This window comes from Lytechinus pictus, chromosome 4 (genome assembly GCF_037042905.1).
Source record: "Lytechinus pictus isolate F3 Inbred chromosome 4, Lp3.0, whole genome shotgun sequence".
Taxonomy (NCBI): Eukaryota; Metazoa; Echinodermata; class Echinoidea; order Temnopleuroida; family Toxopneustidae; genus Lytechinus; species Lytechinus pictus.
The window spans coordinates 11,233,783-11,258,934 of NC_087248.1; the positions used below are offsets into that span (position 1 = coordinate 11,233,783).

General features: G+C 36.5%; 1 protein-coding gene across 2 annotated transcripts; it reads right to left on the reverse strand.

Moving 5' to 3' along the window:
• Nucleotides 1-2,557: 2,557 nt before the first annotated feature.
• On the reverse strand, nt 2,558-25,026 carry LOC129259025 (NADP-dependent malic enzyme-like). 2 transcript variants are annotated; one of them, XM_054897293.2, is made up of 12 exons: nt 24,671-25,026; nt 17,558-17,713; nt 16,666-16,866; nt 14,485-14,646; nt 13,789-13,892; nt 11,963-12,072; nt 10,401-10,498; nt 8,782-8,895; nt 7,979-8,090; nt 7,353-7,495; nt 6,530-6,703; nt 2,558-6,002 (listed from the first exon to the last, which is right to left on the reverse strand). In XM_054897293.2, exons 1-12 carry the CDS (start codon nt 24,815-24,817, stop codon nt 5,751-5,753), a joined length of 1,773 nt encoding a protein of 590 aa, XP_054753268.2. In that variant the 5' UTR covers nt 24,818-25,026; the 3' UTR covers nt 2,558-5,750. The 2 variants fall into 2 exon arrangements, with proteins under 2 accessions (XP_054753268.2, XP_054753269.2); XM_054897294.2 differs by lacking the exon at nt 24,671-25,026 and adding an exon at nt 21,472-21,746.
• Nucleotides 25,027-25,152: the final 126 nt, after the last annotated feature.

The following is a 25,152-nucleotide window of genomic DNA, read 5'->3' on the forward strand; positions in this document are numbered from 1 at the left end:
ATCCAACAACTGATTTGGTTGCAATAGGTTTTCACATACATAATACAAGACTATGAATACTCACAACAAATAATACACAATACTGGTCACATTTAATGTGTAGTTTACACAATTGAGGTAACAGATATACATCTATTTTTCTAGAATTTTACAATCACATATTTCTCTATTGTGCATCATGGAATAAAAAATGGCTTAAGATAGGAACTTGCTCCCCTCCCCCCTTCCCCCCCCCCCCACCTCTTTCAAGCACATCCAAGAATAATGAATTTACAAAGGACAAATTTATACCAGGGTTGCTCAAAGTACATTTATGTTCCTTACTGCTACTATCAAGGACAACAATTAAATAACACATTTTTTTAATAGTGCAGGTGGGAAATATCAGTGAAACATATACTGCATTGTATTATTAATATTTCAATGGTAGCAAGATAGCTGGCAGTAAGTCTAATTTGCTTCATTTCAGTTCTACTGACACTGTTTTTCTTCACATGTACATATTGTATTATCTACAAAGATGTGATTTCAACTGTAGCGGATTAATCAAAATTGAGAATCTGACTTCGTGCTAAACAAGAGCCACTAGCTGTTTGTAAAGTCGCGCATAACATACAATCTATACGAAACACCAAGCTATTTCTCGACCCCCTTACTGGAGGACTATCTGTCTAGGCCCAGGGGTGCACATGTTGACTCGCTTACCCACTTCAATAAATACCTTGATAACGCTTTTACCTGCAATATTTTGGGTTCCATGACATTTGCTCTGGCGGCAATTGCTCTGCTCTAAATAATGATAATAATAATATGTCCATTTATATAGCGCAGTTACTATGTGCATATACTCAACTGTGCTTTGATACTTGGTATCATATTATTACCCCGGCTGTAGCTAAGCCGCCATATTAATAGGCGCTAAAGCGTTCAAGGAATAAACCCTGCCGGGTACCCATGCACCTCACCTGGGTCAAGTGCAGCACAATGTGGATGAATTTCTTGCCGAAGGAAATTACGCCATGGCTGGGATTCGAACCGACGACCCTCTGTTTCAAAGTCAAAAGACTAATCTACTGGGCCACAGCGCTCCACACACTAATCAAATGACCAACTTCAACCCTGGGTTTAACACTATACCTAAGCTTTTTCGGTATTGATATTTTCAATACCGGTATTACTAATTGCTTCAATACCGGTATACCGACTAATACCGGTGTAAATTCCCAATTCATTGTGCAAACAGTGTCCAATGTTTGTTTAGCCCTGATATGGCCTCGGATAAAGAGTGGATGCTTGCGGTCAGCTGAGGAATGCTCAGCATGGTCCGTTCTCATTGACAGAAACTTTCTCAAACATATTTTCATAGATTAAAAAAAATTAAAAATGACGAAGTTGAGACTTGTCTTGAGCCTTGCAAGTCACCACTAACCTTAGATTTTCAAATGGAAATAATCATGATTTGTTTATTAAAGAGAGATTAGAAAATGAGAAATTATCGTATTTCAAGTCCCAACTATTATAAAGACCTGAGCAAAAAGTTATACGATCATGCTCTCTCCCGGCCCCACCGAGACGGCGAGAGAGAGTTACCTGTGCACGTGCGCGAAATTATCTCAGCAAGCACGTGGTACAATTTATTAATCCTATCTCCATGCTGAAATGAATTAGATGTAGTCAAGTTACCAAATGCTATACCGCACCTACTCACTGCTATTTTGCTAAACGTGTGTACATGCCCCAAGTTCCAAGCACCAAATTCCCTGCTGAAACAGTCAAGGAGATTTGCGTGATTTTCCCTTCACCGATTTGGCCCCACTCATTCACATTTAGATACGCCCCTTTTTTTACCACTCACATCAACACGTGTTCGTCGAAGGTTCAAAGTTTGTCGACCTCAAATTTTGACATCTCGTAAATAACTTTTCTTATGTCCATTGTGTTGAACCCCCCCCCCCTCTTAGCTAACTCCCTTCAGGCCATGTTTTCTCCCTCTTGTGAATCTCCACAGTAAAAACCTCCCCCTTGACTTCTTATCCCGCGGCCGCCTCTTTCTCACTCTTTTTTCTTGATTTTGTTTTTCTTTATCTCCCAGCCCCTTAATTCCTCACTCTCTCTTTCCTCTCCCCGTCACCACCCCTCTCTTACCACAAACAATCAACATCCTCCTCTTCTCCGAGTCTCGATCTTCCCCCCTTTTTTCTAATTCTGTCTTTTGCCCCCCCCCCCCCCCCAAGTCCTGGTCATCAATACTTTTTCATTTTAATAATGTCAATTCTATCTTTCACACATGCCAAAATTGAGTTGATCATCTTATCACGCCACCAGTCCATCATAAATTTAAATTAAAATCAATCCAATAGTTTATTTCATTTTATTCATGACCGCACATGCACAAAAAGGATACATCACCCATCACAAATCACACAAATATTCCAGCCATTTTCTTCCATTCACGATCACTTCACAGATCATTTTCAAAATAAACCAAGAGGGATGGCGTAACATTTTGTTTCCATGTTTTTTATTTATTTGTTATTATTTTTTATATTTATGTATGTATTATTTATTATTGGGGGGGGGGGGTGTCAAACGACTTTTGTAGCAGGCTGCATAAAAGTAAACTTGTCATAATTGAAACAAGTTAAGAGCAGTCCGAGAAAAAAAACTTTCACTAAGAAAAAAAAAGTGTTAATCCATGTGGTTTGTCTGTCGATGCCCAGCACCCCCTCCCTCCCCCCCCCAAAAAAAAAGTTAAGAGCAGTCCGAGAAAAAAAACTTGCATAAAGAAAAAAGCAAGTGTTAATCCCTGTGGTTTGTCAGTCAACGCCCCAAGGTTGATACTTTGTTGAAGACACCACGTGGTCAAAAGGCAGGCTGGGGAGTGTTTCAAAAAGAGTTTTGTCTGTGATTTTGTTTGTTTATAGAGGGATGTTACAAGCTATGACAAACCCTCGCATGTGATTGGAGGAAAGCAAATCTGTTGTTGAAACCACTGAAAAATCTTCATGAAATGCTCCCCATCTCGATCGACTTCGTTTGTTTTCTGTAGCTGTGTGCACAAGTGCATGCAGCCGATATGCACCCCATGTAGGCCTAGCTACGTAGCGGTGGGGCCGAGGCCTTATGCAGCGGCTAGCGGAGCTCAGACATTAGTTCAGGGGCGATGTATTCATTTCGAGGTTAGATTATCGGATTCTGATTTCATTAAATACGTTGAGAGAGCCAAACAACTTATTGTTTTGGCTTAATTTTACTGTAAAAATACCCATAGAGGACAATACAGAAGAAAATACCGGTATGATATTTTCAACTTTTGGTATGACGGTATTTCGGTATTGAAATTTTAACGGCGGTATCCATACCGGTATGCCGTTCATACCGAACGGTATTACTAATACCGGTATACCGAAAAAGCTTAACTATACCCTACCCTAAACGTAACATATAACCCTAATGCAACCCTAAAAATAACCCTACACCTTAGACGATACTAAGCCCGGAGCAAATATTGCGTCAACCGTATTTAGAGACAATTCCGCTTCTAATACTATTTCCGTGTTGAAAACTGAACCTGGTACCTTCAGTCCGGTGAACTACCAGCCTATATTATGATGATGAAAAGTACTGTACTTCACAAACCCAATGGCCACAAATTCACAAGGCACTGAGAAATTCGAACTAGGAGAGGGTTCAAAACTATGGACATTGCAGATTTTTTTTGTACAATCTTAATTAATTCAAGCATGCATAAAGCGCCCTTTGCGAAAATCATCCATTTATTATTGGATCTTTCCTTGTTATCTATACTAAATATGCATAGTCCTTGGTTTTGTACCCCCTTAGAGTTTAAACCTCTTGTTGATTTGGGCCAATGACACTTGAAAGTGATACATCATCTGGCAAGGTGTCAAAGTCCAGTAGGAAAGTACCAGGGCTGTGAACCACAAGGTCAGAGGTTCAAATCCTGTCACAGCATTCATTTTCTTTGGCAAGACAGGGATCTACATCCCAGGTGAGGTAAATACATGTATGTACCTAGTGAATAAATTCCTTATAATACGACTAGTTTACTGTATTAAAGGTCAAGTCCACCTCAGAAAATTGTTGATTTGAATAAATAGAGAAAAATCAGACAAGCATAATGCTGAAAGTTTCATCAAAATCGGAAGTAAAATAAGAAATTTATGACATTAAAAAATTTCTGCTTATTTTTCACAAAATAGTTATATGCACAATTTAGTCACATGCAAATGAGAGAATCGATGTCCATCACTCACTATTTCTTATGTTTTTTATTGTTTGAATTATACATTATTTCAATTTTTACAGATTTGATGATAACGACCAACTTGACTGAATCATAAAATGTTAAACAATTGTCATTCCTCATGTTCAGTGAGAAATAAAGCTTTCTTTCACAGGACAATGAGGAGAAAATTAGAATATTTCATAATTCATATAATAAAATACAAAAGAAATAGTGAGTGAGTGATTTCTCAGTTCCTTCATTTGCATACCGACCGGGATGTGCATATAACTGTTTTGTGAAATTAAGCGAAACTTAAAAACGTCATAACTTTCTTATTTTATATCCGATTTTTAGGAAATTTTCAGTGTTATGCTTGTTGGATTTTTCTCTTTTTATTCAAATCAACTTTTTGTTGGGGAGGACTTGTCCTTTAATATCCACATCAAGCTAGGGTGATGATTCTGCAACAATGAGACATGCAGTGATGCACTCTATGTAAGAGACCACTGTTTTTATTGCATAAGTGAAATAGCAATCATATACAAGAGTGGGATTTGCCCCTCGGTAGTTTTGTATAGGTCTGCATGTAGCTTACAGAAAGGTTAAAAAGCTCAATATTCACATTTTAAACAAAATGATTAGTGTCCAATCGCATTCTAAGTGAAACAGACCTGCTGGTGAATAATTTCCCCCCTCAATATAATAGAAACCTTACTTATAATACTTCTCCTTCATAACAAGCAAAAAAGTGTTACTAAGTCAATGGAGCATACATGTAAGTACATTTTTTCCCAAAAGTCATATTATAGACAACATAATACAGATGGAAGAGTAGAACAATTCACTAACGTACACGGATCTACATGTATGAATACTTCTTAGACAAAGGTAGCACATGTCAATCTGAAAGACTGACTAATGGTGCCAAAAATATCAACAAGATATGGATTGAATTACAAGAATTCTGATTAATTTATTAATACCAGGCTGTGTCTTGTTAATAGGGTTCCAGGAAAAGAAAAATCCCCACATTTGAATACCTAAGTAAATAGTCTTTTAACGACGAAAGGGGTCTCCGCAAAATAGAATATACATATCAGGGAACAATGAAGTGCACAAGGGTAAAAAAAATCCACAAACCGTTCCCATGATCACTGCACTCTTCTCAGTTTTGTGCATGAGTTTTCAAAAGAATAAAAACATACATTTATATAATATTAATAAACACTAATTTTCATTATATCTTTCATCACCACCATTCTACATACACCACACATACATGAGCACTTTGAAAATTAAAAAAGTGTAAGAATAAGCCAACCAAATGAGGTGGGATATATCTGCATAATCTTTAAATAACCAGCAAATGTCAAATTGCAAAATAGATTCATCTATGGCATAAATGGCATAAAATTAGTTATAAATCTATAGATATATATATATATTTGTATTTCCTTCAACTTATTTTTAGTTCATATCACAGAGGTTACGATTATAGCACCTAGTATTTGGAGTCGGTGGTGGGCCAGTCGTAGTATTCAGGCGTGAACGACTCATACTCGTAGTCATATATGCATTTCCTTACATACGCCTCCATGTCGTCTGGCCGGGGGTACTTGGACGCCATACCGGTCTCGTAAGCGTACTCGCCGACACGGACAGCGATTTGGACGGATACTTCTCTCACGTCTTCGAGAGGGGGGTAGACACGTCCCTCGCCGAGGTGAGCTTCGGTCACTAAATTGGCAATGCACTGGAATAAATGTGTTGGATAGAACAGATAGGATTATGGGTTGTTCAACCATCAGGTTATACCAAGCTGTCTCATTTGACTAATAAATAAGTTGATTTGTTTTTCCTCAATTTTTATGAGTGTTGTAAACAAAACATTATTTCTTTTAAATTTTGAAGCACCCCCTAAAGGAGTTCCATCATTTAACTTCATGTGCTGTCAATTCCTTAATTTTGCTGAAAGGACACTTTTCAAAAGAAATGGAATTGGCAACATTGGAAATTAACTGTCTGAAAAAAAAATTGGATGTGGGTCAATGTTTGAGGCATACATACAAGTGTTCTTATAGACAAAAACATTATTAATCAAGTAGTTTCTAAGTATCAATAAAAATCTGAATTCTGGATTTTGGACAAAATCAGCCCTCCATTCGGTCAACAGTCACAAAAACATTGAATAGAGTGATTTGTAAGATTTTTTTTCAAAGTCAACTGTAGATAAAATGACAGATGTGGGAACGGCGGACAAAAGACAGTTTGAATTCCTACCTTTGCCGACTCAAGGAAGATTGAATCACTGACATGCCTTATCCCAAAGGCGATGATACCAAGAGCTACGCCGGGAAAGACGTAAGCATTGTTGCCTTGTCCTGGTACCAGTGTCTTCCCGTTGGGTAATGTGAACGGATCAAAGGGGCTTCCACTGGCAAACACACATTGACCCTGTGCGAGGAGAGATAGGGTTATTACAATTTACACGTAAATGACTTGATTAAAACAATGTCAATTGACATACAGACCAGCTGTACACATTTTACAGAATTGCCAACAAGAACTTCCATGTACAGAAGAACACAAGCTGCCCCTGTATGGAAAGGGAAACTGTACATGAAATTATGTGCTGAAATGATGAGAGAACGTGTGAACAGATTTAAAAATCAATCACCAAATGCAGATCTTCTACACAAGGAGAACTGGTACGTGTTTCAGTAAGCAGTTTGTAAGTTATGAGTGACTTGAAGAACTACTGGTGAGCCCTTCTTATGCACTAAATAATTACTAATGAACATTTAATGGTGAATATCATTTACCACAAGAAAGGATCACCAGTTGTTATTAAAGGCACTCTTAACTTACAAACAGCTTTATGAAACAGTCCCCTGGTAGGTGTTTCATAAAGCTCTTCTTAGGTTACGAGCAACTTTACGAAAGACTGGTGACCCTTTCTTGTGGTAATTGATATACACCAAATTTTCATTGATGTTGATTTAGTACTTTAGTAACGATCACCAGTCATTCGTAAAGTCTTTAGTAAAGTCGCTCGTAACTTACAAACAGCTTTATGAAACACCATGTTTAAATGTGCACTTACATTGGTGTGAGTGTAGGCCTGTTCTGCAGTGCACTCAGCCTTGCTGGTGGGGTTGCTCAGCGCAAAGATAACGGGCCGTTTGTTAAAGGATGCCATAGCCTTGAGGATATCAGGTGTGAAGACGCCGCTGATTGCAGCAGCACCTAGAATGAAATGGTTAAAGGTAAAAACCCAAACTTATCAGAAGGTAATCACAATAATCAAATAATAATAGGGATAATTAGTGTAAAGAGCTTGAGAAAGTTTAATGATTGATGAGATGTATTTTTTTTCATGTAAAACTTGCATCAGCCAAAAGACTGCTATTAGCAAGCTGGTTTTACCCCCCCAAAAAAAAAATGTTGATAAGAACATGACCCATCATCAAGGTGCTAATCACTGAAGATATTTTGACAATTTGAATGGCTGTATTAATAATTTCTCAACGATAGAATTTCTTTTTTGCATGCTTTTAACACCTTGGGGCAGCTGACCTTATTACAGATAAATTTTCAGGAAGATATTGTAATCCTTAATGAAACAACACCCAAGACTGTTTAAAAAAATTAATTCTATGACCTAAGAACCCCTATAAAACGCACACTTGGACGGTCATGAAGGAAAGTCTTGAGACTTTCTGAACTTACCGATAAGTACAGTTGGTTTGACTGCATTGACTATTTCAGGTAGATCTGTCAAATGTTTGTGGTCATGGGCGTAGCGAGCTTTGTGGTCCGAGATACCGCCAGAAGGCCTACCCTGTACATGCAATCATTAAAAAGAAGAGAAAGTTAGTTTGTCTCAATGGATTTTTCACACTTGCAGTCAGACATGACATACTGTACAAGCTGTCATTTTTCGCGATCGCAACTTGCGAAAATGTCCGGACCCTAGCCACTTACAAAAATATCTGTACACGAAAATAACCAATACAGAATTTCAAAGAACAATGTTACATTATCTTAAAATATAGACCAGCAAAATCTATACATTAGACAAAATGGGTATAGCACAAAAGGAAATTAGACAAAAATGGTAAATGGGCTAAATGGCAATGTTTATAGATCAAAATATGGTTAGCAGAGAAACTAGAATAAGACAATATGATATGAGACCATATAGAAAGTAGACAAAGTGGGTGTGGACCAAGTGGCTATTTACCAAACACATACTATTAGTATATTCATTGTGGCTCATATTCTCAAAAGAGGTTCCAACTGTACCGTGGTACAAAAACAAGGACTACGCAGATTTCTCTCATTATCACTCATGACTTTAGCAACCTTTGCCAAAAGCGTTCATTTATAATTGGACTTTTCTTAGTGTACACAGAATCTGTGTAGTCCATGGTTTGGTACCAAGGTACAATTGAAACCTCTTTTGAGAATAAGGACCTTTGTGTGTATTTACAGGTCCAAATCCCTCCATAACATGGTACATGAATGGTTACCTTGACAATCAGGCCTCTGGAATCTACAAGCCAGATCCTCTGCCTAGCGTTCTCTGCACTAAGCCCTTCTTCCTGCATGGCATTGACTATAAGATCAGCTATACCTAATGAGGCCTGTGGGGATAAAAAATATCATTCATTCTGCATTTTAATAATGAGCAAAATCACAGTTCACAGAACATCGGTCTTCATTACGCTGAACCAGTTCAGTTCAAGTGCTTGTATCACTCATGTGTTAAGAAAACAGTTGAAGGTTCATACAGCATAACAATATCACAAAAAAATGGTACACAAGGATTGAGGCATATTGGCAATAAATCTAATAGATACATAAAAATTCATAACTAGATTACACATAATACAGAAAACATGAGAAATGTGGCACTAAAAGCAGAAGCAGAGCTTGTAGACTCTGCATAATTCAATCTTCCATAAGTTGAACAATTGTTTAACTTGAAGCATTATTTCAGACCACGGGCCTGTTTCATAAAGAGTTACAACTGTTGTAACTTTGCCATTATGGCAACTACCATGGTAACCTTGATTTTGATTGGCTGCTGAGCCCTGTTGCCATGGTAGTGTAATGTAGTGATTGTATAAATCACTACATACATATAGTCTAGAAATCATAATGTAAATACCCCCTTCTCAGAACCCTTATTCATCCACGCCAATAAAACTCTATTGTTAATAGTTCAAACAACCCCTAATCATAGAACAAAGAACTGCCTTCCCCTTCCCAATAATCAAACCCCCTTTTGTCCTATACCCAAACCCTTGGTCTATAATTTATGTAGAAGCTTGAATATAGAGTGTACACCCAAGGGTGGAGGTTAGATAAGTTAAGATCATCACAGGGTTAAGATCTACATCGACGTACGTTGTGATATACTTTTCAACTCTACATGTAATATTGCTGAAGATTGATTATTAATAAAGTTTCTTGATTGAATTGTACATCGAACATTCCTGTGTGATCATTGATGCTCCCAACTAAGATATGAACGATCCCAACAAAACAGTAGTTGCCATATTGGCAAAGTTACAACAGTCGTAACTCTTTATGAAAAAGGCCCAAGAAAATGCAAAATGTGTGTTAATAATATCTTCTAAGTCAAATTTTGCCTAAGTACAACAGATTTCTCTGATCACAAGAGATTCAACGTAGGCAGAGTCATGTACATTCTGAAGATAAAGTTAATCTTCCACTTTCTTATTCATAACATGGCAATAAAAAACAGGGCTTTGACCATACAATTTTGACTTGCGTGCCCTTTTATAGTTTGATTTTGTGCATTTATAACAAATTACAAATACATTTTTAATAACACATGTGAAGCTCTGGTAGAAGGGAACTCAGGCCAAGTGAAGTCCACCAAGAATTCACAAACAATTGATTTTCAGATTAATCTTTCATATTATTTCAATCATTTGTTTTCATTATTTAAGATACAGTAGAAAAAAATAAGATATGTTGTTACCAATGTGAGGATCATATCAATTCACACCTTTAGAACACATTAGATTTCCAAGGTTTGAATATTTGAATACCAGAGTAACACGATATATACATGATCAAACTATTTCTAAACTAGATTTGAAGATCTAAGAACTCTTACCTCACCGGCACCCTGGAAAAGGAATTTATTTTCACTGAGCTTTGTCTTGGTGATCCTCAAGCTAGCAAGTAACCCTGCAACAGCCACTGATGCTGTACCTGTAGAGATCCAATAGAACAAAACATATCAAAGAGTCATAAGCTTGAGCCAATCTCACAAACCAGGTGGGTGTTTCATAAAGCTTTTCGTAAGTTAAGAGCGACTTTAAGAACGACTGGTGATCCTTTCTTGTGGTAAATGGTATATTCATCGGCGATGGTTAAGCGCGTAAGGATCACCAGTCGTTCTTAAAGTCGCTCTTAACTTACGAACAGCTTTATGAAACACCCACCTGGGGCCCGTTTCATAAAGGAGTTGCAACTATTGTAAATTTGCCATTATGGCAACTACCATGGTAACAGGGCTCAGCAGCCAATCAGAATCAAGGTTCTATGGTAGTTGCCACAATGGCAAAGTTACAACAGTTGCAAGTCCTTCATGAAACAGGTGGGCATTAGCTGTTCGTAAAGTTATGCATGACTTTACGAACGACTAGAACATGTTCTTTCATAAGTGCTTAATAAGCTACATAAAGATATATCAGCTGGGGGGGGGGGCCGTTTCATAAAGCTGTTCGTAAGTTAAGAGCGACTTTAAGAACAACTGGTGATCCTTTCTTATGCGCTAAACCATCGCCAATTCAATATAGTATTTACCACAAGAAAGGATCACCAGTCGTTCTTAAAGTCGTTCGTATCTTACGAACAGCTTTATGAAACACCCACCAGGTGGGCATTAGCTGTTCATAAAGTTATGCATGACTTTACGAACGACTGGAACATGTTCTTTCATAAGTGCTTAATAAGCTACATAAAGATATATCAGCTGGCGTAAGAAAGGATCACCAGTCGTGCGTAAAGGCATTTGTAACTTATAAACAGGTTATGAAACACCCACCTGAATCCAGAATGCAGGAGACTGCCATTGTGTTCAATGAATAACACATATTGTTGATATTCATTTTTATTGCTTATATGACTATTGCATTATTGATTTGTTACATATTACATTTTATATATGTTACCTTGTATACTTATCTCTGATATGAAAGCAGAAATAAAATCAATCAATCAATGGATCGATCAGTTCAGTCTAATTTGCATCATGCAATGCAAAACAATAAATCTAAGCACTGTGGCAAATCAAATCTACCTGATTCAGCTTATCAACAATAATATGGATACACTGGATATGAATTCCGCAATAGTTGCACCAGATACAGGGATAGAAAAATACAACAACAAAAAAAACAGCCGGGGCAAGTGCATAATCTTGAAGTCTGCAATTAAAGTTTAGAACTTTCAAAGTTCTTGCAACAACTAGGAGACTCCATAATTTATAGGAGACATCTCTGGAACTAATTGTAGCAAAATTTGGAGTTGCAAACTAGTTGAGTTACGAAGCCAGTGAGATACCCTCTTTAATGACTCTTCTTCACATGTCATATATGGAATTTATGTGTGTTATGTGGTGCACATTGGTGGTTTATAACGTTAAGAGCCAAGTGTTCGATCAAAGCTTACCCTGTATATCATCATTGAAAACCGTGTACTTGTTGCGGTATTTCTCAAGAAGCCTGAACGCATTGCTGTTGGCAAAGTCTTCAAACTGGATCAGACAGTTCTGTCCATACCTGAAACAAAGAAGTAAAACCCATGTATCCTTGAGTACTATAATCACAAGGACATGATTCAGATAAGATTTTCAAATATTTGAATTGCCTGATTTATTTGGAATAAAGAAGTAAAACCCATGTATCCTTGAGTATTATAATAACAAGGACATGATTCAGTTAATATTTGAATTGCCTGATTTATTTGGAGCCGAGTTTAATATGAAACTAATGAGGGTAATACACATGCATTGGGTATTAAACTCATTCATGACATACAACATTTAAACCATTACATCATTCTATTGACCAAATTAGTTCTGGTTATGGATTCTAACGCTGCAGCCATTTTCAAGGAGTCTCTATTTATATTGTTTAAACATCCAATCATGAAGAGATTCTTTGCCTACAACTGGACCTAGTTCAACTGGACCCCATCTTACAAAGAGTTGTGATATTGAAATCAATCTCAAATTGCAAATGATCTAAATGTGTGTAATAAACAGACAAGAAATTTTGATCATTTGCAATTTGAGATGATTTTTAAACTATAGCAAACCTTTGTAAGGCAGGGCACTGAATCTTATTTACATACTGATTAATCTATCCTAAATCCCTAAACGGCAAAAAATGACCTTGCAATGGCTCTAAAAAAGGTCCTACATGGAAAAAGTGGAGAAAATTATCAAATCAGTCATTCTAATGCACAAATAGTCTAGGTCCATATTATACAGCTTAGTGAATGATCACGGGGCTGATTTATATGATTGATTGCTTTATTGCATATAATCAATCGCAACTATTAGTTCCATGATTAACTGCTAGGCGTTATGTTACAGGATACCATTTCATAAAGCTATTCATAAGATACACATTGCTTTAAAACACAACTGGGCCCCGTTACACAAAGGCTGGCGATTAATCGCTAAATGAAAAGGCCAATCAAGGTCATTGTTGCATGCACATTTTTCACAGTAAACTGAGCAGGAACCAATCAGAATTGTTCTTTCAAATTAGCGATTTGCGGGGCCCTGGTGATCCTTTACCGTGCTAAATGATATATCCCCATGTAGCTGACTCAGCACCTAAGAACTTGTTCCAGTGTGCGTGAAGTTATGTGCGACTTTGTGAAACACCACCCAGAACCCCACAACATACAGCTTAGCGATAAAATGATGGCATTGTTTTTATGATTGATCATACACAATACTCAATGCAATCAATCCTAGAAATCAGCTACACCATCAATCGCTAAGCTTAATGTGGGGCCCAGGACCCCATAACACAAAGGTTAGCGATTAATCAATAATTTGAAAGAAGAGTTCTGATTGGTTCCTAGTCAGCCTACTGAGCAAAATGCGCATGCAACGATGATCTTGATAGGCCACCTGCACCTTGGGCACTCTGCAGAGAGGATTAGGTGCATTAAAAATCCCATCTATTATCATTATCATTATTCAATAAGCGATTAATAGCTTAACTTTGAGTTATAGGGGCCAGGGGGGTGTTTCACAAAGATTTAAGTATGACTTAAGTCACACTTAAATGCCGACGTGCATCTAAAATACAACGCGCAATCTAATTGATCAATACGCAGTAGTGCGCGTCCTCTTTGCATGATCTGACCAATGTGGTTATGCCTTATGTAATGCACGTAACTAGGCATTTAAGTGCGACTCTAAGTCATACTTAAATCTTTAAATCTTTGTGAAACACCCCCCAGATCTTGTTATTTACCTTTCAACCACTGCCTCCATGAATTCATCAATTAGTTGGTCATAATTTTCAGATCGATCCCGCTTGTCCTTCAAACCAATGTAGAGTGGATCGTCAAGGAGTGACTGGAGTAATGTAATGCATGAAATTACATTTACATGATGCAATACATTATGTGTAATGTGCTTTACAATAATTCATCAAATATATTCCATACAAATTTTTCATGATAATGAATAGAAATACATGTAGCTGCTGACATTATAAATTTGAAAATAGCTAGGATTTCTAGCACTTGTGAGTATCCCCACTTCCTTCTAACCCTCTCATTTTATTATACAAAATCATAAATATGTACCGTAATTGGGATAATTGATGCGATATCTTAAAGGTGAAGCTGACCAAAAAAAAAAAAAAAAAACAGTGGGCATGGCTATCTTAACCTTTAACAATGGCAACTGGACTATCATCATTGATCACTTTTTACAGAAAAGTATGTCATACTTCTCTTCCATTGTAATTAGTGTCCCTGTTCTTACGTATACTGTCTTTTTTTTTCTGGGGGGACAGGAAGCAGTGACTGAAAAAACTAAGAAAACAACAACAACAAAAAAACCTTCACAGAGTACACCTATGACCGTGAGACAAAAGAGGTTTCTAAAAGTCATAATAATGTATATATTTCATCATTTCGAGCAAAGCGAAAATATGCAATACCTGGCGGTCTGTTCCGACATCGATCATGACAGGTAGACATTGTGAAGGATGAACACCAGCAATGGCTGTGTAAAGAGCTAATTTACCCACAGGAATACCCATCCCATAACAGCCTAGATCACCCAGGCCTAGGATTCTCTCTCCATCAGTAACGACAATAGCCTGCAAAAGAATGAAGAAGACAAGACAAAGCAAAACTTATTAATAAGATCAGAAAGTACACAGTATCAGTTCAGAGCCAGTAGAAATTAACTACAGCGCAGATGAACGAGTTGAATGTGATGAAGCAAAATTAACAAATATATTCGTACCATCAGTTTTATCAATATTGATCAATAATGTTTAAAACAAAGTTTGCCCATCTTTTTTTTTTTTTGAAGGATCCCATAAAACTGGGCAAGAATTTAGATTACAACTTGCAAACTAAATTGTACATTATTCATTGAGGAGCATATATGATAAATAATGGCTGATATTAATGCAGAATTCTTAGTCTAAGGTGCATATCAACACAGGTATCTACATGTACATGTGCTCAGGATATATACAAAATATATAATGAACGAAAGTGATCTTAGAGAAAACAGATAAAAGAATTGCTCAGAATGGAGGGAGTCATGTACATTTGTTGGAAGAACCAGGGGAAGGACAACAATATATAGCATCCTGTTTTTGCCTCTCTATTTCCAATCAATTTGAGGCAATACATACATGTATATCCTGTCATTGTTCTATTTTCTATCAATAATCACTGTTTTCAAGAAGAGGCTGCCTGATGTGGGTGGTAGAAGAGGATGCATGAGGTCAAACAGGTGATTATTGATAGGAATTTAGGAAACAACAGGAGGAAAAACGAAAAATAATGAAAACTGGTGGAACTGGATATTACAAACCATTCGACCTTTTCCTTCAAACAGTACCTATTACATGTACACCCTTTTCTTTTTTTTACTATACTTTTCTTTTTCTGTTCAATTATAATCTAAAATTACAGACCCTTGCCACAAAGATCTAGATACAAAAATTCAATTAGATCAATCATGAATTTTCTATACCTGACAATTGATCAGACTCCTGAGAGAGAAACACTCAACAGAATAATTTTGTAAATAGGCCTACCAAGAGCTTTAAAAAAAAAATACTGCCTAAAAAGAAATTATAGGAAAAACATTTATCATTTCAAAATTTCACCATAGATACAGTAGTTGTAGATTACATTTACATGTAGTGGCTACTGTACATAACAAATCATTACCACATAGCCGTACAATAGTATGGACTGACAACACAAAAGGTAAACACCTTTATGTGTACTGTAAGATACATGTTAATCACTTGTCAACACAAGTATTCTCACAGCTGGATGACAAACTCATTAATAGTCACGTTATCATTAAAACAATGGTTAATTACTAAAGCCTTCATATCGGCTAACTGCTCAAATGTCAACAAGGTGCCTCGATGTCCTTAATAAATTTGATTTTATGTCCTTATTTTGAACTTTGATTCCTGGCAAAATAATGCAGCAATCCCTCTGCAGAGTCTAAGGGTCAAATTTTTTTCCAAACTGTCAAATTTTCATGGACAATAGAAATGCGTGTCAGTTTTATGAAAGTACCCACATTTTATTGGGTATCTAGAGCTGAGCTTGTGACAGTTCCGCGAAGCAGGATTGAGGGAACAGTTTCATGAAGTAGTAATGGGTCTTCGTCCACTCTGCAGACATCCCATACAAACATGTATTGATATTATAACACTTGTTTCTAGGAGTAATCTGAACTATAAAGTTGACTTCCCATAATATCTGCACTTTAGTAGGCAACAGCTTAAATGGTCACAATGTACACATGTACATGCTGTGTTCTATGAGTACCCAAAGGTTTCATATCTACACTGGATAGCACCAACCGATTTTCATTTGTACATTAACCTATTAACTGGGTACTTAAAATGGATGATGGAGACGCATGAAGCGCCATCAGAGAAATTATATCCAAAGACCTTTCAAAGTCGTTCATACAGTGTAATGCTATCATGCATTATGAAATATAACTATTTCTTTCTTTACCTTGATAACCGGTACACTTAATAAACATGTACCTCTTTTGCTCTCAATTTCCATTTCAACTATTTTTGAAAGTTTTGAACACTTTTTGTAATTTTCTTAATAAGAGTGTTTACCTTCACGTTTTGCTCTGGCCAGGATGCGATGATGTCCCGGATATGTCCCTTATCGTACTTGGTGATGAAGAGCCCCCTCGGTCGGCGGAAGATGTAGCCATACCGTTGGCATGCCAACCCAACAGTGGGCGTATACACGATGGGCATCATGTCTGTGATGTGATTACACAAGACCCTGTAGAAAAGCTTCTCATTACGATCCTACGGACAAAAAAATACAAAAAATTGATAAAGTGTAGTTTCAAGTCCTTTGTAACAAATTATGCATTTGAAAATGAAAATACTTGTAAAAATGAATCAGTAGGCTTTAATATGTAGTACAAAAAAACACACAAAAAACACTCTATTTACAGGGCGAGCTGAAGGAATGACTTACCCATTTTAAACCTTTCCCTCGATCTGTGGGGGGGGGGGGGTCAATATTCGAAGAGGAAATAAAAAGTGTATACATGTACCAGTACTTGTGTTCAAGATGAAAGAGATGAGTACTGGTATATATTTTACACATGACACACTAAATACTAGTATTACAAATTTTATTAAATATTGTGTGGAGCGTTGTGGCCCAGTGGATTAGTCTGCGAACTTTGAAACAGGGGTCATGGGTTCGGATCCCAGCCATTGCATAAATTCCTTCGACAAGAAATTTATCCACATTGTGCTGCACTCGACCCAGGTGAGGTGAATGGGTACCCGGTAGGGTTTATTCCTTGAACGCTTCAGCGCCTATTAATATGGCAGCTCGGCTACAGCCGGGGTAATAATATGATACCAACTATCAAAGAGCAGTTGAGTATATGCACATAGTAACTGCGCTATATAAATGGACATATTATTATCATTATTATAAATATTACAAAGAGAAACATCACAGCCTTACTAATGTACCTACCTGTAGATCCATAAGCTGTACATATTTATCCAGAGGACTGTGATCTTTGAGGTTGTGTAGGATCCTTTCTTCCTGTAGCTCCATAGAGCTGATGACAGGTGGTAGCAATCCATGGATACCCAATGCCTGGCGCTCCCTCAAGGTGAATGCTGTACCCTGTATTATTCATAAAAGAGAGTAATAATAAGGAGTTAACATGGTCCCTGAAAGCAAGGGTGCTGAAGCACCCCCCAAGATCTTGTTACGGGGTGGCCGGTGCGTATGTTATACACCGTAGGCAGTACCATTGGAAATCAGGTTGATATGATGAAATGTTACTTCTTTTTTAAGAGAAAACCCTTTTTTATTTTTGCTTGTAAAATGTTCTTTGACCAAAATCATCATTTTGCAGTGAAAAGCTTTTGGGAGGCTTAACAATATTTTTTTCCAAACCAGCACCCACTCTTTAAAATTTGTCCGCAGAGACCCAGACCCCTGGGAGTGAAGTCTGAATTGCTTTTCGGGTTTTGTAAGAGAAAGGGAGGTATCGCATATCTACATGTACACCATGAGTGTGTACACAAATAGCGTGGATTTGGGGCATCTCGTCCTGCATTGTATGTAACTTGCATTGCGGTTTCTGCCCTTACTCAAGTTACTGAAGAGGCATTGATTTTTCATAAAGAAAATAAAGTTAATAATTTCAGAACATAAATCATATCAATGTGCTGATCTGTGCATCTGTGCTCAGCTCCCAACATCAAGTATACCAAAGCAGATTATGTTAATTAAGGTTGTTTTCTGGAGTTTCCAAACCTTACAAAATTTAATAAAATTTAATAGGATTCGTTTCAACAAATTGTGCAAATTCACAAATAGTCTATTTATTTCAGAAGATTAAAAACAGTACTGTATACTGTGAGCTTATCTGAAGCAGATATTACAAATGACTTTGGTTTCTAAAATATTTCTACAATATACAATATAGGTTTGCAAACATTCTAAAAAGAAAATTGCAAAACAATCAAGCAGGGGTTGACTTTGGATCACAATGGGACCGCGGTGTCATCTGGGGCCTGTTTCATAAAACTTGTTATTTGCAAACAGTTTAAAGCTACTGAAATCATTATTTGATTGGCTTATAATAAACTTCTCATAGAAACTGTATTATAGTATATGTCTTTATATGAAACAGTCCCCTGAAATGCTGATCATAACAAGTACATGTATTTTGCACTATAAACAAATCAGCTCAATGACTTGGCAGTTTTATTGCATCTTTGATATGATATGTCAATACCAATATAGGGGTATTTACAGTATTTTTAGGGAACTCTGCTCTGGTACTGCTATTATAGCACAAGTACAAAGTGTTGATTGAAAGTTGTAAAATATTTTACAACTTTCAATCAACACTTATATTGTAATTGTGCTATAATAGCAGCAGTTATATCATAATATAATGAAAAGTGGCCCATAATCACCAAATTATAAACCATAACTTCTTCTTTTTTAAAGATCCTGTACGGTCTGTACCCATGATGTTTTGCTCCGTTTATACATTTCATGAATAACTTTGTTAATATCACTTTTCAAATTATGTACAGAATAATACAATATGATAAAAGATTCAAGTAATGATGCTATTACGGTATCAGTGATGAGGAGGGAAAATACAAAATTATTTGTTTTTATTAATGGCAATTTGCAAAGCTTGTACATGTACATGTAGGCAACAAACTGAACAAAGTAACAATTTCTATTTCTACACCATTTTCATGTCTCTTTTTCTTCTGCCATATCATGAAAATATAAGTTTTTAGTAGTTACGCCCACAATATTAAATTCATGAACGTACAGTCAGCAAAATAAAAATAAAGAAACCATTGTAAATTGATTTTCAGTAACTTGTTGTCTTGGATAAAGTACATGTTCAAGATAAGCTGGACTTTGGAATGGTCCGGCCATACTGTCTGAGTATGAGTCCAGAATCCACCCCCCATCCATTCTTCAAAACTACTGTACCTCTGTTTAAAACATAACTCTGTATCTATATTTTACTCTGTGTGTGTGTTAATGTGTAAATATTTGCTCACACCCACTCCACAAAGATTAAAACTCAAGATGAAATATTCAGTTCCTACCAAGTGAGAACAAATTGTTCACAAATCTATATATTTTTTTCATCTACTACATCTACCAGGCCTGGCATTTACACAAATTATGTTGGGCCATCTTTTACAAAATCTTCATGAAGCTATAAAATGTCATCATTCAAAATCATATCAAGTGTCCAAGGCCAACAAAATGCACTATGTCTCTTAGATTATTAATGTATTCACCTGATTTCACCATTTTATCTCTCCCAATTCATTATTCATGTACTTTTGATTCATTTAACGTGCATCTAATGTAGCAGAACCTCCACCTTCACTACAATGTTGAAACAGTATACTCTATAAAATTTCAGACCTGAATAAAAGAATAGAATTTGTTGTCCTTTTTTAATAGAGTACATATTTCTAGAGACACAAATTGCAATATCATGGAGAATCAAAGTATGCTGTATATCAGACTACCAGCACAATCCATTCAATACCTTCCTTTGTGCTTTAATTACTTCCTGGCACCAGAAGCAATAAACCAATCATCTGTTCATAGGCATGTTTATCTCTAGCTAGGAATATAAATTATGGTAAAAAAAATAAAAAAATAAATCACAAAAATGCCACTCTTTACACCAAGGACTACTGTACATAAGTAGAAAGGGAAAGGATGGAAAGGATTTGACATATCTACGTACATGTCGGCCAATCATTCCTTGTAGTTTCTTCAAGTTTTATACAAACAGTGGGGGGGGGGGGCATGTTTCCAGTTTCACACTCTTCAAACATACATGCATGTAATTATAATAATTGCTATCTTTGACGATGCCCCCCCCCCCCTGACTTGGTTCACGGACTTGAATTCATGGGATGCAATGCATCACTAAAGAGGTGGATCCAGGATTTTGAAATAGAGATTATTGAATAGAGGGGCTGCAAATCATAAATTTTGTAGGATTCTGCTACATTATTGATACTTTTACTTCCATGGGCCATTCTAAAAAAGAGAGGGGATTTGGATCCCTTGCGCCACAACCTGAATCTGATACTGTCACAGTCTGACCTACATATTGTAAGCACATCTGCTTGCCAAGCCATACCCACATTCATTAGATTGCATTTTAAATTTTATGCATTTTTTTTTTCAGTGAAATCATTACCAAATTATGAGATTGAATAAATCCAGGCCTACTGTTGGCATTGGATATTCTGTTTTTCCTCATATTACATTAACATATAGTGAAAATGAATTGAAGTTGAGAGTGTAAAACCTTAAAAGGAACAGATCTAGACTCTACATGTATCTTAATTATTTTTATTTATTGATATTTTTGGGGTAATCCTGTTTAAACAACTGAATTGACTCACAATTAGATCTATCTACATGTACAATCACATGATATAACGTTAATAAATAATCTAAGTTAGATGTTGACTGACAAGATACAAGAATTATAGCAACGCAACGTTGGTGCCGATTATCAAACCAGTCATTGGAAGTTGGTCTGTGCTTTTCTCTCTGACTTCTGACTGAGGCATGCATGAGGTTGTCAGTCAAAATAAAATTATATAGATCTATCTCGGCCTAGAAGTCGAACCGTTCGAACGACTCAATTGAAAACCATGGCATGCCAAAACCATTATTTACATTGGCCATCGTGTGATGTCGTCCGTGTTGTCAAAGCTGTGCTGTGTCACTGGCTCACCCGTCCCAATCACCCACCACCCAGCCAGATCCGAGGCGAAGGCAGTGTTATCAAATGTCCTTGGCTAACGCAGCGCAGCGGCGAAAAACGAAATGAATCGGATAGCCTATGTACGTAAATCTACCTTATTCAACTTTGTATCCCGTAAAATATCTGGTCCATAATGTCTGGAATGTTGGAGATGGTCCCTTTGGAAATGTTTTGGTGCCGAAGACATCGTTAAAATAATTAGTTTCTTGGGTCAGTAAAACCAATGCACAGCTCCGCTAGCTCAGTGGTCCTCGACTCAGTCGACCAGATATACATGTAATGCAATGCAGCTCGAATGCAAATTGTAAACAAAAAGTGCGCACACACCTTAAGCACAGCTGATCGATCGCGCCATGCCATGCCGCGTGAACCATAGGCGTGAACACGCCCCTGGGACGTAGTCTCTAAAATCAGACTTTAAACTAGTATTAAACGACAGGTCAAATCACTAAAAACATAAATATGTAATGGCAGAATAAAAATAAATGTTGGAAAGTACTAAATAGTGTCTACATTTTCAGTCCCTTGTATAATGATTTGCCATCTTTTCCCACTTTACCAGAGATCGTGTTTTGGATGCAGTTATTATTTTTTTAATAGGGGTCTAGGTCTACAAAATTTAAATTTTGATAATTGATATTCACATATTCCTACTTGCTTTCTGTATACATTTCACCAAATAAACAAGTCTATAACCTATAAAAACAAGCACCTAATCAAGTGGACAGCTGAAAACTGTCTATTTTGGAGGAGTTTTAAACATTTTTTTTTACTTTTTAAAATTTCTGAGAGGAGCCAACAGAGTTTATAGCAGAACAACCAATGTACAGAGACCAAAGTACTAGTACTAATCAAGTAAATATCCATGTAAGTCACACAAAATTCAGACCATACCTGCTGCATGAAAATTTAATCATGGTAACTTTACCCTCATATGATAACTACATGTACCACGGTAATAATGCTCAACAGCCTATCAAAATGAACTTAAATGATTTCAAGGAAGTTAACATTTTTTCCTTCTCTTTTTTCTTTCCTGTATATACGCATATATATATATGAATAAATCAACAATATTTTTTTCATTTCCAAGGGGGATCGACACTTTATAAACTTTGCTTTTAGCGAACCCTTTCATTTCCATTTATGCTCAATTTTATACTGTTTTTTTTTACGAAGTAAGAATGTTCATCTGTAAAATTGTATCTGATTTATATTATTACTTTGTATTATGTTTTGAATGATAATGGAATAAAGAATTGAATTGAATTGGTGAAAAAGTAACAACAATAATAACCTCTCTGCAACGAGTCTCTGAATGGCAAAACATGACTTTGCTATTATTGTATTTTATTTATAATACACTTTATATATTCTTTGCTTGTTTGTGTTTGGTCTTTTTGTGCTTTTTTGACTTAGCACTTCTTTCCAGCTTCATGTATCATGTTGCAAACATTTTTTTCAAATTTTTTCCTTTAATTATTTTTCATTGTGGAGAAAAGGGGAAAAGTACCAATGAAAATGCAGGTTTTAATTATAGCTTTTTATGGTATGACATTTACTTTCTTAAAAAAAAATCTTAAATCTTTATTTTATTAAAAAATAAGGTTAACTCAAAGACTAATTTCTTGAAATGAACACTTACATGACATGTTGTTTGTTCGGACAAAGATTGCCTGATGGTAAAGTGAAACAATATTACAAGAAATATGGTTTCACATTCATTTCTGCTCTATGATGCATACATGTATGTTGAGAAAACCCAAACCTCGGATGGTCATCGTGCTTCACAATAGAATGAGATTTCATCTCTTTTTATAGACAATAAACCAAGACAAGACAATCAATAAAGATAAACAAAAAAGTCATCATCACATAAAAACCATTCTAGAACAGTGGCGTACCTAGGACTTTCCACAGGGGGGGGGGGGCAAATTCGTCCTTTGACAAGCAAAAAAAAAAGAAAAAGGTCTTCAACTACAAATAAACGATCTCGTCCGCCAAAAAATTTGACAAGCAAAAAAAAAAAAGGTCTCCAACCACAAATAAAAATTTGACAAGCAAAAAAAAAAAAGGTCTTCAAGACTTGTCAGGGGGGGGCAGGGATATGTCCCTTGCATGGGTTGTGACTCGTCAGGGGGGGCAGTCTGCCCCCTCTGCCCCCCCCCCCTTGGGTACGCTAGTGTTCTAGATGCACAAGTCGTATACTACATGAATTGTGAGGGTCTATGGAGGGTATAAGGAATTCATTCTTGAAACAGTGCATCCTCAAAAAAGTTTCATAAAGATTTTTTCATAGGAAATACAATCACACTGAGACTGAGTCACACAGCCAGGATTATGTGAAAGGTTACTACGACCCTACAGCAAGCAACAATGAGTATGACTGTTATATGGAGTTTACATGTAGATCTAAGACTAAGTATAGTAAATGGAATATTGAGGGGCGTAGGCAAGGAAGGAAAGTGTATATCTTCAAACAATTAGAAAAAAGTCCTAAAAAAGTTAAACAAGTTGATAAAAAATATGGGCAAACATAATTCACACTGAAAATTCAATCAAAATCGGATGTAAAAATGCTATAAAATTTTGCTTAATCATTAATGTTATTTTCACAGAACATTCACATCCTGATCTTATACCCAGTTGTTGTGTGTCCGGACAGGTTGTTTGTCCGCACGATCAATTTTAATAAGTCATTTGGAAAAATTTACATGCGAAGTTTCATCAATTTTTAGTACAAAATGTTAGGAAATATAAAGAACAAAATAGAAGATGATTACAACTATTGAATTCTCATTTTTATTGTAATCCAAAGACAAAAAAGGCTTCAAAATATAAATTGTCCGGACACCCGACCCCCCATCCTACATTTAAACTAAAGTCCCTCTTTTCCTCCTCTTTATGAAAAAGAGCTTGATTTTATCCCTTAGTATAAAGGCTTAGACCGTAGGCTACTCTATTCTCTTATTAATATTTCTGTTTGTTTTTAGTTTTTACAAAAGTGATCTTGGCCGTTGGTGTTTAAGTTGTCCTTTCAATTCAAGTCAAGAAGTGAAGAACAAAAAATGACTAAATTATAATATAAAAGTAAACTAAAAAGACAAAAAAGTTGTCAAAATTCTCTTCCATTCACTTCCGTTGGGTTCTCGCTCTTTTCATCTGCCAATTTACTGTCCATGTAGGCCCATTCCTTATTCTTATTCAAAATATTTGCCTGCCTGGCTGTGGGTGCCATCAATGAATTAGGTCAATTGGCTAACGTTAGATATTCTTCTCCACGGCCAGACTACCTTATTCATCTGCGGAAGCCGGAGAGCCTTCAGCCCCTGAAGTCTGGCCTGGTCACCTCCAGAGGTGGAGGCTGCATAGCGGCGGCAACAGCCTGCGAGAACTCGACTCGATTTAAACATTGTTCTAACACTCGCCGTAATTTCCATCCTTATGAAAGATATTCAGGAAGTAGAATTATAATGGCTTGAAGTGATAAATCCAAGGGTTTATGAAGAGCCTTTCTCCTGCACACCAAAGAAATCAAACTTCAAATTCAGATGAAAACGAAATAGACTACGGAAATTTCGGAAGGAATGAGACGGCCATTTCAAGAGCCTTATACGGTACTGTAGTCTCGACACACCGGTCCCGATTTGAGAGAGAGTGTTTAATGCTCAACATTTCAAACTCATTATTGAGAATATTACCCAATTTTAAGTACAAATATTGAATAAAGTGGACTTTACAAAGAAAAATTATATTTTAATAAGGTTTTGAGATT

Bases quoted from the DNA above. Each gene is read 5' to 3' on its own strand.
- LOC129259025 (XM_054897293.2), bottom strand. From the start codon at position 24,817: ATGGAAATTACGGCGAGTGTTAGAACAATGTTTAAATCGAGTCGAGTT. The intron at 14,647-16,665 runs GTAAACACTCTT...ATTCTTTTGCAG, and splicing joins GGCCAGAGCAAAACGTGAAG to GCTATTGTCGTTACTGATGG. The intron at 6,003-6,529 runs GTAGGAATTCAA...CATTTATTCCAG, and splicing joins TCTTCCTTGAGTCGGCAAAG to TGCATTGCCAATTTAGTGAC.